This window comes from Protobothrops mucrosquamatus, unplaced genomic scaffold (assembly GCF_001527695.2).
Source record: "Protobothrops mucrosquamatus isolate PMUCROS unplaced genomic scaffold, P.Mucros_1.0 scaffold110, whole genome shotgun sequence".
Taxonomy (NCBI): Eukaryota; Metazoa; Chordata; class Lepidosauria; order Squamata; family Viperidae; genus Protobothrops; species Protobothrops mucrosquamatus.
The window spans coordinates 433620-447791 of record NW_015386482.1 but is presented as its reverse complement, the minus strand read 5'-3'; the positions used below and the strand labels follow the sequence as shown (position 1 = coordinate 447791).

The window sequence follows — 14172 nt, the reverse complement described above, 5'->3', positions numbered from 1 at the left end:
TTACTAAATATACAAGAGTAATATTAACTATGTTTAATTTAATTTAGATATAACTGAAATGAATTAGTTATTGCACTGGCCCCACCCACTTCTTTTCTTGGCTTCCTTCTTTTTGAAGTGTAGCCCCCAGAATTTACTCAGAGTTAACTGAATATTTTAGTCCCCAAACATGTTATCCTTTGTCATAGAGAAAAGACCTCAAGGTTATCCAAATGTATCTCTGTGCCAAAATGCTTTTTACCCTAGCAATCTGTTGCAGTGCTGGAAGACTCCTTACAATTCAAATTCGTCTGCTGTCTATTATAGTCCTTGTAAGACTCTATATCTTACATTAGCCTGAAAGACTTTAAGCCTATTTTCACAGATTCATGGTGAGCCATCATGCTTTTTTCTTTTATCTTCTTTGCTTGTGGGTTTAAGTAAACATCTGTGGAACAGGAATAGAGAAATCTGTCTCTTTCACCTTGTTCAGCATTGAAATATTCAGCATAATGTTGCATTACTGTTAGTTTGATTCTTCTTTCTCTCATTCTTCTGTTTTAAAAATAACAAAGCACTTACAAGAGCAGGAAAAAAATTGTCCTTGACAATATTAATAGGTAAAAAAGGTTTTAAATGGAGAAAACCTTACTTAACTTACTAGCTTAACTTAAAAATAATAAAAAGAAAATGATTGGAACAAAAACAGCATAAAGATCTGTAATTTTCTCTTAACAGCTTCTAGATATTCCCATTTTTTTATTATTAGGAAATAGCATATTTTTTCTTTGCAAAGAGAAATCCTTCTACATACCTCCTGTAAGGTTAAATTCAAAGTAGCTATTGACAATCTTATCCCTCCCCTCCTCTTTGGCTCATGGCAGATTAAAAAGACAGGTACTTTGTAAAGTGACTTAGTTGATTCTGGCAGAGGTTCCTAATTCCTGTACAGCTGCCAGGAGTCTGTGTACTTCTCTTTGTATGCCTTTCTTATCATCTGAGGAACTGACAAAATGTGCTTATTAGAGGAACAAGAAAGCTGTATTCAATTGAACAGTGAGAACAAAATTGGGAGTTATTGCATAAACATTTTCTATGAATAACAAAAATGTTATTAGTACCTAAGGCAGAAATTATGTCATCCTATAATGTCAAGAAAATCATTTATCTTACACTGGGTGTGAACTTATCATTTTGACTTTTGGAGACAAATGTCTCTACCCATATGCAGGGTTGTGCAGTTTAATATTAGGTATGAGAAAATGGCTATTATTTTTATGGCTGGCTTATCAGCATATTAACTCTGATATGTTAGGATTAACACAATTCTTACATGTCATGTTATGCTCAACAAAAACAGAGCTTAAAGTGAGAGCTTGTTTCATACAATATGCTAAGACAATTGCTGAAACACAAATGATGGAATTACTATTTTAGTCTAGTTTGTGCATTATGCAGATCTAAACACCTATATTGGTATTAAATACCTATACTGGTATACTAGTCCATCTGAAAGAATGAAAGAGGCATAGTTTATATATGGCTTGGAGACATCATCATCAAGAAGCCCATAAACATACTTTTGTAGGTATTAGATACATTTGAAAGATCATTAATGTTTAGTTCATAAATTTAATGTTTGGTTCATATGTGTTAAAAATTCTCTACATTTCACTCTGTTGAAAATTTCTGGAACTCTCAAGGACTTTGTCAAAGTCATATAAGTCATTTTATTGATTTATAAGCAGAATTTCCTGGCAATTGTCAGGGGAAGGCAGGGTAACTGTCCACAGTTTAGATTTCTGTTAGAAAGATACAAAATTATAGCAATGATTTTTTTTTATTTGTTTGGCAATATGGTGAGTAATCACTTAACAAACTATATGAAACCAAGATGCAAAGATCAAAAATACTAAGTGAAACAAGGTCAATATTAAGTTTAATAAAGGAGAATATATGTAGCTCAGAGTGGAAATGAAGGGTCCTTGGTGCTCTCTGAGCTTGGTTGTTTTCTTGCAGACGTTTAATTACCCAAGCTAGGTAACATCATCAGTACAGGTAGTCCTCACAACAGTTCATTTAGTGACTGTTCAAAGTTACAATTGCACTGAAAAAAGTGACTTATGAATGTTTTTCACACTTACAACTGTTGTAGCATCCCCGTGGTCAGGTGATCAAAATTCAGATGCTTGGCAACTGGTTCATATTTATGACGGTTGCAGTGTCCTGGTGTTATGTGATCACCTTTTGTGATCTTCTGACAAGCAAAGTTAATGGGCAAGCCAGATTCATTTAATAACCAGTTTATTAACTTAACAACTGCTACAATTCATTTAACAACAAGAAAAGTTGTTAAAACGGGGCAAAATTCACTTAACAAGGGTCTTGCTTAGCAACATAAATTTTGGGCTCAATTATGATTGTAAGACATGGAATACTTATACAATGAAATGTCTGCAAGAAAACAATCAAGCTCAGAGAACATCAAGGATCCCTCATTAGATTTCATGGCATGCAAATGTAATATGACCTGACAATCTGCAATAAACTCTGTAGCCTCGCTAATTACACTGAACATATCAGGACAATAAGACTTGATTCCAGTTTTAGACCAGAGGTACATTCCAGGCATTTCCATTGTTCAACTTAACTTACTGCATCTGAGTATTTCTTGCATAACCTGGGGATGCAATTATCTGCAGTTACATGCTGTCTTAAATAATGCATCCTAGAATAGAATAGAACAGAATAGAATAGAATAGAATAGAATAGAATAGAATAGAATAGAATAATAAGTTTATTGTCACTTTGAATGTACACTATTCTTCTCAAGGATAATTTATGATATCTGATTCTTCTTTTAATCAAAATTCAAGACAGAAATTCTTATGATAATTACAATGGGATTTGGTACTTCAGTTTCTTTCCTAAGATGAGTGTGCCTCCATTTACATCAGAAGTGCTAGTTTTTTTTCAAGGATTACTATTTTTTTTCTCCTAATGCTCACATCTTGCAAAGCTTCATCTTTTTAAAATTGCAAATGGCACTATTAAGGAAATCATGAAACAAGAAATAAGCACCCTTTGGTCCTTCAGGTGATATAGAAAGAATTTGTGGCAGATAAAATTTATAAGAAGAGAGAAAATGAGATTGGATATATTAGCAGTCTCTTATCAAGAGCATTTTTATTTTTGCTTGTATGAATCAAAGAGAATTAATGAATCTTAAAAGACTAGCTGCCGGTTGCAGCATACAGTATCATTAAAAATCTAACCCTTTTTTATTTGTTTGCATTGGTAGGGTGGTATTTTGATCTGTTGATTTATTTTATAGGTTTATTTTAAAAATACCCCCACACCTCCCATAATAATTTACTTTTATAGGTTTTCCTAGATTATGAGCTTTTATATTTAACTTCACCTGAGAGTTTATAACATGCTTTTATAATTTAATATAAGAGGCTAGCATAGCAGTATAAAGTCACCAAGAAACTATTAGTGTAACATATTCTTTTTGATGTTTGGCAAATCTACTGAGGCAAGTTGGAATGCTTCTTTCTCTCCCTTTTCTGCTATTGTTTTCTTCCCCCTTTTTCCTTTCTCTTCCTGTTCTTAGTGTGGATTCTTTTTGGTAGAGTAGACAGTGAACAAGTCTTTTTTTTTTTTGATCAGTGGAGAAATCTAGTCTCCAAAAACACCACAACCAAGACTTGTGCTTGAAATACTATTTTCCATGATCGACAAGAATGTAGACTGGAGCTTCTATCTTGACCTGGGAGCAATGGTTTCTGTGAATAGCTTTAATTAAAGTTGGATGGCTACAGCAACTCATCTCATGCATTACCTTCACAAGGAAAGGTGGCTTGTACCACTCAACATTTCTCTCCTGTTTCATTTCATAATGAAATGAAAGACAACCCTTGTTTTAAGCAACTCTTGAAATATTTCTTCAACGAAGTATGCAATGACATGAGAATATTTGCAGTGGGGACAGATGAATATCAGTAGACATGTCTATTAGACATCCTTGCTAGGGTGACTCCTTTTTGATGGACTCCAGCACCTTTTTTTCTCTCTCACACATACTTCCATGTATTTGGTGGTCACAATTCAGAGTGTTTGTTGTGATTTCCACTTTGTTCTTGAAAAATACAAAGTTGAGGATATCTCATTTTGTAGAAGAAAAGTTCCAAAGATCCTCAGATCCATATCAGATCCAGATGGTTTAGAAATGAACAAATTTGGTAACTGTGCAGATCTTTTGCACCCCTAACATTTTTCAAAGAAGGAATTTTTTTGTTCATAAAATTCTCCCTAAAAGTTCTTGCCAATCTTAAATTGTCAAAATGTTTTACATATTCTCTTCCCCCAGATAGGTAGTCCTTTTATCCTTCAGTCTTATTATTTTACTTGTTGCCCGACTCCCAGCAAGTACACATCACTTCTAAAATAATATCTGCAGTCTCTCCCTCAATTAATAGTATACATATCAGATATAAATAAATGAATTTTGCAAGATTTTTGTAACATTATGATTCCTCTATGTGCTATTTCCTGAGATTTTGGAAGACATTTTACAAGAAGGTGATAATTTCAGGCATCAGTCATGGAAACATGGATGGGACCTGCAGTCTCATAAAAATGCTAACCTGCCTTAGAGTTTGAAAGCTTGTTTTGACATAAGCTTCAGCAGTGCTTTTGTATATTGAACCTTTTGAAATAGGAAAAAAGACTATCATCTAAAAACATTTGTATCAGGAGAGAATTCATTACAGCCAGGTAGTTTCTTCTTGCTGCCTTCCTACAGGTTGCTGAGAAAGGAAAACAGCATGTTTGTTTTACTTCCCCACCTTTTAAAATGAGAATAGCTGCCTGAAGTTAAAACAAAAACAAACCAACAACACTGCAAAATAGCTTCAGGTATTCTTAAACTGGCTTCATTAGCTTTTTGGTTGATTACTCAACACACAACTTTTCCAGTACTGACAAAAGAACAGATGCTATTCTTGTGAGAGACAAGAATACATCATAAATATCTTACATCTTCCTATGGAAGAGGCTCAATACAAAAACTTGGTAATATTTTAAAAAAATCAGTCTTCAGTTATGTCAGGTTATATTTGATGGAGCACAAGGAATATTAATCAATCCTCACAGCAACAGAAGGGACACATTGGGGTAAAATCCCTAGGCATTATGAATAAACAGAGCAAGAAAGGAAACAGCTTGTAAGTAACCAAAAATACAGACATTAGATTCTGAAAAAGACCTATAATGTTATTTAAACACTCCCTCTGCCAAGCTCCAAGTGTTCCCCATAGTATTTTTTTGCCAGCATTGCTAGATAGGTCTGCTGCAAATAAAAAGCATTCCCACTTGGAAAGAGATCTCTCTTGCCTTAAAAAAGGTAGATTGAACTTTATTTCTATGTAAGTCTCTCTCTGTCGATATGTTTCTGTGTGTGTTTGCATACACACCCGCAGACACACACATGCATACAGATATTATCTCCACTATTTGGCAGAAATATGATTTAAGAATCCTCTATTATGCATTATAGTATGCAACAGGGAGGAAAAAAGTCAAGATAATTTATTTTTATTGATTCACTAACTTACGTTGGGCCATATCTTCCAGTCATTCCGTTTGCTAAAATATCATCCCCAAAGCTTTGGGAAATTTTTATTTCTTTGTAGTTATTTTTATTAAAACTATAATAAATAACAAATACTACCACAAGAGATGAACTCATTTGCTATAGTAATAACTTTTGATTCAAAAATCCCTAGAAGATGCGGAAAACATAGCAGGATGGGGGGGGGGGGAGAAAGCAGGGAGAGAGAATTTTTTTCCTTCTCTGTCCTAATTTTCTTTATGTATAATCAGTCACAAAATAAGATAGAGAAAATAGGACGATAATATCAGAAATTTGGTATGGATTCTTTTTCCTAAAGAAATAAATTATGTAGTTTGTCAATATGAAAAGTCTGTTATTTCAAAATTGGATCTATTTTGGCAAGATACAAATTAAAAGCTGTGCATATTGAAAAAACACATATTATCAAAGCGTATATAATTGGCAGCTGAAAAATAAGAATAATACAGACAGCCTAGGCTGGAACCCTACATAGGATGTTGGAAAAGCTAAAGCTTGGAATGAGCTGAGACTGGCAAAGAACAGGGGGAGAAAAAGCCTTCCTCAGTATCTTCTGTATTCTGCTTACTTTAGATGATTTTAAATGTTTTGATGCAGATGATCACAAACTGGTCACAAGTCTTTTTGCAGTGCAGTTGTAACTTTGAATGGTGACTAAATGAATTGTTGTAAGTCAACAATTTACATAATTTTACCTTGAACAATTAATGTCATAAATTGAATGGGGCCTGCCATTTGTCAACTTTAGATGTTGAGAGACAGTTTCAAGGTGTATCATTGATTATGTGAAAAATGGACCTCAAAAACTGGGGTTCCTAACCTGCATCCCTGGTTCTTGGAAATAAATGAATTCAAATTTTTAGTAAGAACGATTTCACATTCTCTGAAGTCTGCTTCTTGAAAGACAGAATAGGAAATGAGAGAGAGAGAGAGAGAGAGAGAGAGAGAGAGAGAGAGAGAGAGAGAGAGAGAGAGAGAGAGAGAGAGAGAGAGGGAGGGAGGGAGGGAGGGAGGGAGGATATGAGACAAATAATGTATGTGTTAACTTGAAAAGGTTTTCCAAAATGTTCTAAAAGAGTACTGCAGGTAGGGTGGTGATGGTGGCATTTTTAAAAGGCTAGTATACTAATTCATATGTCTCAGCATGTGAGAATATAGTGCATTGTCTAGATTGGGTTGGATAAAAGAAGTCCAAGTTCACATTTCTACCATTACACTCAATATCCACATGGAGGAAAGCCAGGTCCGTTACAATCTATAGATTTTCTATTTATAATTTTCAAATTTCTCTGCCTTCCCATTTCTAGAAATTGTATCTCTGGTTGAAATATATCTCTATTAAAAACAAAGTTCCCATTAGCCTTGTTAGGTTTTGATTACATACGCTACAGTTTGGATAACCAGCTACATTTGTCTCTTGTAACACTTCTCATGGGAACAAATTTTTGGAGAGAAAATTAATGCTAGACTGCCAATGATATCAACCTGATAGGCAGTAAGAAAATGATCTAAATAAATTCCACTGGGGCAGAACTCTGCCTATATCTCTGACTTGCCTAAGGATAAATGTCTCTGCCAGATGTTGCAATTAGGTAGTGGAATCAGCATACAATGGTGTATAAATGGTCAGAGGTCTACCTAGGAGCTTTCATAAATTGAGCCAGGCATATAAATCAGAAAGCAACTGGCAGAAGCAGAAACAGATATCAAAGACAAGGCAAGATGGCAACAGAAACAAATGCTTAACAAATGGAATAATTTTTTGTAAAAGGATTTGTACCTTAGTGTTTCTGCATTACTCCTCTGTTCCATTTGAGTATTTTGATTTATTGCCAAAAAAGCCCTTTTTGCTTAGTTTCTCTCTAATTTGGATACTGCGGCTTCACCTCCATGGATATTGGCTCTTTTTTATTTCATATTCTATCTCCTGAGTCAGTTACTTTAAGTCAGAGCTGGAAATGTTGTCATTACCTTCAACTGTGTGATGGTGAAATTTCTTGAGAGTCATGTTCTGATATTTGAAAAGAAGAAATTAGGCATATTCAGCAGAGTACATGTGCTGGTTAACTGTTGGAAAATGCCTTAATCTATAGAAAGATAGGCCGAAGTTAGTTGTGTTATATGAATATACTTCAATTTTATATTTTATTTTGTAATTAGCACCCAAAAGGAAAGCCGGAAAAGCCAATGGTCTACTGTATGAGGAATAGAAAAGGGGTCTATTTTTTTCGTCCCTATTCCAAGCCCAATAAAAATGTTGTATTTCAAATTGTTGCATTTCAAGAGAAAAATCCCCATTAAAATCAACCGAGACTTTTCTTGACATGTAAATTGCAACAATGAAAACTTGGCTTTGGGCTTTTTCAAATTGCAATCTTAAACTGCTAGAGCAGGGGTCTTCAAACTTGGCCCTTTTATGACTTGTGGATTTCAACTCCCAGAATTCCTGAGCCAGCGTGCCTGGCTGAGGAATTCTGGGAGTTGAAGTCCACGAGTCATAAAAGAGCCAAGGTTGCCTACCCCTGATCTATATAAATCAGCTAAACATGAAACTGACTTAAAACATTTTGGTTCTGCACTTCAGCCCCTTCTTTTCCTTTGATCTTTGTGATGGCCCAATGGTCTATCTAAATCACATTTATCATAGCATCTGGTTGGTGGATTCTCCTGTTCCTTTATTCCTCCTGGACTTGTCAAACAAATCAAATAAGCACAGCTCTACCATTTTTCTTCAGTTAGAGGATAATCCTGCCACAGTGCATAGTAACTAACTGGAAACAAAGGATTTGTTTACAATGGAATTAAGCCCAGCAGGTAAACTGGACTTTAGCCCCTAGTTTGGCAGCCCCTAGTTTAAGAATGTCTGACTTAAAGACAAGCCCTAGTTATAGACAGGCTACCCATTAGTAAAAATGACTGATGACTTTGTTATTCCTTGCATTGATGAAGCACAGAAGCTGCACAATGCTTTCAGGAACTGCTGAAGCTGGGCATTTTTAATTTACAGGAATTTTCAGCAGTTCCTGAAAGCTTTGTATGGCTTTAATGCTTTGTCGCCTTGAGGAAGGACAATTCCATGCATCTTTTTCAGTAATAGGCCAGTCTGTTTGTAAGTACAGGTTCTGACTTTAACACAAATTTGGGTTAAAGATAGAGTTAGGGAACAGAACTTGTTCTTAACCCGAGGGTGACTTTCATGTATTATTCAATAGTATGACCATTCATTCATTCATCTTACATCCAGTTTAGCTTCAGGATTCTTAAATTAAGCAATTATAGTGCTATTAAATGGATTGTAATAACAGCTATTGATGAATGGTGAAGTGCTAATCAGCAAAAACAGGTGTAGGTTTCAACTAGCTGAGTGAGTCATCTACTACTCGCTTGATAGTTTTTGTAAGAATCTGTGATTGTCAATTACAAAGTCATTCATTCACCTATATATTATATGACATGGCTGTGACTTATTCTGTGCTGATTTTTTCAACAGCTGCCATACTTAAGACAAAATAGAGCATTGGTGCATTAAAATCTGTTAGAAAGTTTGCCTGAGATATATCTTTAAACACACACATATGCAGAATACTTCTCATAGTCGCTCTAAAACAGAGATTAGAAATTAGGCAAATTTAATTTGTGAAATATAGAGGAAGTTCCCAATGAATCTCTGACTTTATTCTGCCTGGCAAGAGCTAGCTGTTAGTCTCACAAACTGATCAGGTTCTGAATGAATGCCATGCACTATAATTCTCCTGTACTCTTTCAGTTCGGTGAAAGAAAAGTTATTTTTTAGTTCTTTCGAAGGAAAATGGATTTTAATGAAAATATTAATTTAATATTGTATTTAACTCAAGATGGTTAAGAAAACAAATATCTGATTTTTCATATCCAACAGCCTGTAGTCTCCATTTTTTCTTATATATCAGGAAAATCCAAAGGGAACATATTACATACCATTGGGAAGCATTAACAACCTGGAAAGTTTCAGAATGCTGTAAAAATGAGTAATAGAAAACCATACCCACGGTAGCAGTAACAGAAAAAAGAGAAATTCAGAATGAATTCTTTGGCACTTTGAAAATAAAGCAAAGAGAGGCAGAAGCCTTCCTTAGAGGGAAGGAATCTGAGAAATTGCAAGGCAGATTTGGTAGACTATTATACCAAAGCTGAATACTCCAAGTATAGATGAAAGGGCTCATTAAGTTGGGGAAAAAGAGTGCTCCATTGGCTATCCACTTAAAAGCAATGATTGCAAGGCTGACTTTTGTGAGCAGATTTTTTTTTAGAAAAAAAAATGTAGCAAACATAGATATCTTGAAGAGGGAGCAATGGAAGCAAAAGATAAAACATTTATAATGATATCTTAATGGATATTCAATGCTTGCATCCTCCTGGGTGAAGTTGCTGTGACAGGGTGGAAGTTCCATTGCAAAACCATGATGAATGTTTGGTCATTTTGATATCAGTGTGGGTTGGTAACAAATGCATTGTGGTAACAAATACATTAATATTTATACTCCAAATGAGAGAAACTGGCAGGATAGTTTAGACCACAGGTCCCCAACCTTTCTGGCTTTGCGAACCGGCAGCAGTGGGGGGGGGGAAGGAGATGGTTCCACATGAGTGGTGGATGAGCATATGCATGCAGCTCCCTTTGCATAACACTCACACAAATGAGTTTTGCGCATGAGTGTCTGCCACTCACACAAGTGGAGCTGCGTGCACTCACCACTTGTGCGGCTCGGTTCTGAATGGGCCACATTCAGATTTAGACTTTCTGATTTAGACTTTCAAAGAAGAGGGACATGCATTGGAGTTCCAGAAGAATTTTCATTGTTTCTTCTGTAAGATGACTGCAAGTCAGTGTGTAATTCCTTGAGAAGAACTCAATTGAACAATGTAGTGCTTCCTATCAACTAAACAAAGGTGCAAAGGCTTGCATTGTTACTGAAATATATCCAGATGTATTTATATAAAAGGCGGCATGTTTCCAGCAGTATCTTTAACTACATTTTGTATCTGCAATATAATAAAGTATTGCTACCTATGAAGATTCATTAAGTTACAATATTGAGAACCTTAGCTTTCTCCCTATTCATTTCTTGACCCTATAATACCCCACATTGTATGGATTAATATTAAGCTCTCCTTTGGGTGATTTCAAATGAGTTATTTCAGACAGTTAATGGAAGATGCTTTTCATCTGTTTCCTTTCTCTTTCTCTTCTTCTCTTAGGTGATTCTTATTCTTACAAAGCTGCATGACTTCAATTTGGGAAGTGTTACTGAAAGCTCACTTTGGAGGTAAGCAGATTACATGGTATCTTTTTCTGAGTAATAGACAATGAAAAAAGACAAAGGAAATGTTGTGAGGAACTGAACACATATTGCCCCTTTGTCCTTATGAGCAGGAGAATTTATGTTGTTTTAAAACCCTGTTGTGACAGTTACCAATAATATATTTTGAACTTATAGTCAAACACATTTGTGGAACAAGATGTGTACATCTTTTTCTGTAACTAGAATCTAATCATCACCATATGAAGGTAACACTAAAGTATGAAAATGATCTGACATTAAATGCTCAAAGAATGTTAATATTATCTTGAAGAATTAATTAGATGAGTCCAAAAAGCTTCTGCAGAGCAGACATGACTATGAAAGCTGTATAGTGTAGCGCTACCTCCTCAGAGGCCGCCAATGCCCAGGCCCTCCCAGCCACGTCCCCCCTTGTCCAGCCTTGCAGCAATGTTCTTTAGGGATCGATGAGATGTCTTACAACCGGAGCTCCCGCAGCATTAATGGGTGGCAGGCTCTTCTTGTTGAAGCAGGACTTTCAGGCACGAACTTAACCAGTCTCAGTGGTTGATGCTCTGAAGATGTATATAACAGCTCAGGGCTGCTTTAGCAGCAGGAGTAGCAGGCCCCTGAGCAATTGTTCAGAATCCGATGAAATGGGGGGGTAAACCCCGGCTCCAGATGGTAACAATAACAACGATGGCCAGTATGTTATGGCAATGGCTCATCCCCTAGGGCAACTCCCCCCACCATGTCCCAGCACCTATGCCAGCAGCGATGGCCACAGTCCAGATGCCTCCAAAGTCCACAGCAACAGTTGGCACCACCAGTCTCTCTCCTCCTGGTGCTTCTTCTCTAGGATTCTTCTTCAGGTTTCAGGATTCAAAACCACCCCCCTCCCTTACTCTTTATTATTAAAATCCGAGGCTAGAAACCCCAGCCAACTCCCTNAGCTTAGCGGGATCCGTTGCCACTCCCTCGGCTGAGACGACATGCCCTAAATAGGTGACAGATGACTGGTAAAATTGGCATTTTTCCAATGACAATTTCAGCCCCTCCTCCTGGAGCCTTGTCAATACCTTCTCTAGGCGCTCCTCATGCTGCTCGAGTGTCTCCCCAAAGACAATGATGTCATCTAGATAAACCAACAGCTCTATCAGGTTCATGTCCCCTACTGTCCATTCCATAAGCCTTTGAAAAGTTGCTGGAGCCCCTGACAACCCTTGGGGCATTCGATTGAACTCATAAAATCCCAGTGGACAGATGAATGCTGTTTTCTCCCTATCATCGGGGTGCATGGCGATCTGATGGTAGCCACTCCTTAAATCTAACACGCTGAACCACTTTGCCCCTGACAAACACTGCAGAGCATCCTCTATCCGAGGAGTTGTATACTGGTCGGGGATGGTCCTCCGATTAAGGGTACGATAGTCTATACACATCCTTAGGGTCCCATTCTTCTTTCGGACCACCACTATAGGAGAAGCATAAGGGCTTCAAGACTCCCTAATGACCCCAGTCCTTTTTAACTCTGCTAGGTGCTCCCGAAGATCATCTAAATCACTCAAGGGGATCCGCCGGGACCTTTCCCTAAAAGGTTTATCCTCCCTCAGTCGGATTTCATGCTGGGCACTCTTAGTGCAGCCCACATCAAAATAATCTCTCGAGAATAAATGCCTCCACTTCCAGAGCTGCTCCCTCACTCTCTCTCGCCACTCAAGGGGAAGCTGAGTATTCCCGGGATAAAACTGGTCCATCGAGACCTCTCCCTCCTTCTCTCCATCCAGAGACTCGATTGGAGTGACTGGGCTCACCTGCCCCAACAACATCCGATCCTTCAGTCGCACAGGGAGACCCGTGATATTCCGAACTCCGACCAAGATCCGTCCCTTTTCCCGCTTCAACACCCGCGTGGGGATTACCTCTGGGATCAATTCCACTCCACCATTCTGTCCCTGCGGGCCAGCTTCCAGGATGAGATACGGCCCAGGCTGCTCCCAATCTAACTTAACAGACGCCCTCAAGCACACCACCTCCCCAGGTTGTATTACCCTCTNGGGGGGGGGGTAAACCCCGGCTCCAGATGGTAACAATAACAACGACGGCCAGTATGTTATGGCAATGGCTCATCCCCCAGGGCAACTCCCCCCACCATGTCCCAGCACCTATGCCAGCAGCGATGGCCACAGTCCAGATGCCTCCAAAGTCCACAGCAACAGTTGGCACCACCAGTCTCTCTCCTCCTGGTGCTTCTTCTCTAGGATTCTTCTTCAGGTTTCAGGATTCAAAACCACCCCCCTCCCTTACTCTTTATTATTAAAATCCGAGGCTACAAACCCCAGCCAACTCCCTTACTTCACGCTCTCGCTTGTCTCCGTCTCAGATATCCTCCCACGGAGGAAGCAATAAAACTTCACTCTATCTAGCCTCTATTTAAAATACCCTTGATAGAAAAATAAAATAAGCTTCCAGACCTTCTCTTCTCAACTCCAACCAACCACGGCCTTCTCCTTTTCTTCCCTTTTCTATCCTTCCTCCTTCCACTCACGCCAGCCACACCCAAGCCAACTGCAGCTGTCCCAATCTTCCCCTTCCCAGTCAAGCTCCTGCAAGCACTTTCAGGCAGTCCCCGCTACAATAGCAAATACTGTACTATAACATCCCTATCCCTATCCCTCCTCTAAATTAAGTTGGCCACTGATATTATTATGTATATGTGAGGTCCTTTTTAAAACCTGAAAGTGGATGTGACAGGATTAGAAATGCTAATTAGACATCAAGATAGGTATTTTCTTGTGAAAGCATAAGAAGTTAAGAGCAGCAGGATTCTGTTGTATTACACCAAAGATTGATTTCATTCAGTGTTTTGCTGTCATGGTAACATCTATTTACCTTGGAATCTCCCAAGCAGCCAACATTCAGATAAGCAGGGATTAACACCAGGCAAGCAATCAAGTAGAAAACTATACCCTAATTAAGACACTGTCAAAGAGAAAACCCCATTGCCACCAAAAGCAGCCGTCAAGCTACTATATATAAACAGGGAGCAAGTTTTCTGCTCACTTGCACTGATGTTACCTAGTTGGGTAATGAAATGTCTGCAAGCAAACAACTAAGCTCAGATAGTACCAAGGACTCGACAGTTTTTATAATGTGCCCAAAATCTCTTGAAATAAAAGAAGCAGCATGGATTGGATTCTGAAATTTAGGATTTGTCAGACAAAGGCTTATGCTACAAAG

The 14172-nt window shown here is 37.8% G+C and overlaps 1 protein-coding gene across 1 annotated transcript in view; it reads left to right on the top strand.

Annotated features, from left to right (window-relative positions):
• Positions 1 to 14172, top strand: part of SORCS3 (sortilin related VPS10 domain containing receptor 3) — a 476983-nt gene that overhangs the window by 151785 nt on the left and 311026 nt on the right. Inside the window, exon 2 of the mRNA XM_015812775.1 lies at positions 10871 to 10938. Coding sequence (XP_015668261.1) covers positions 10871 to 10938 — 68 coding nt within the window. The remainder of the gene's footprint in view (positions 1 to 10870; positions 10939 to 14172) is intronic.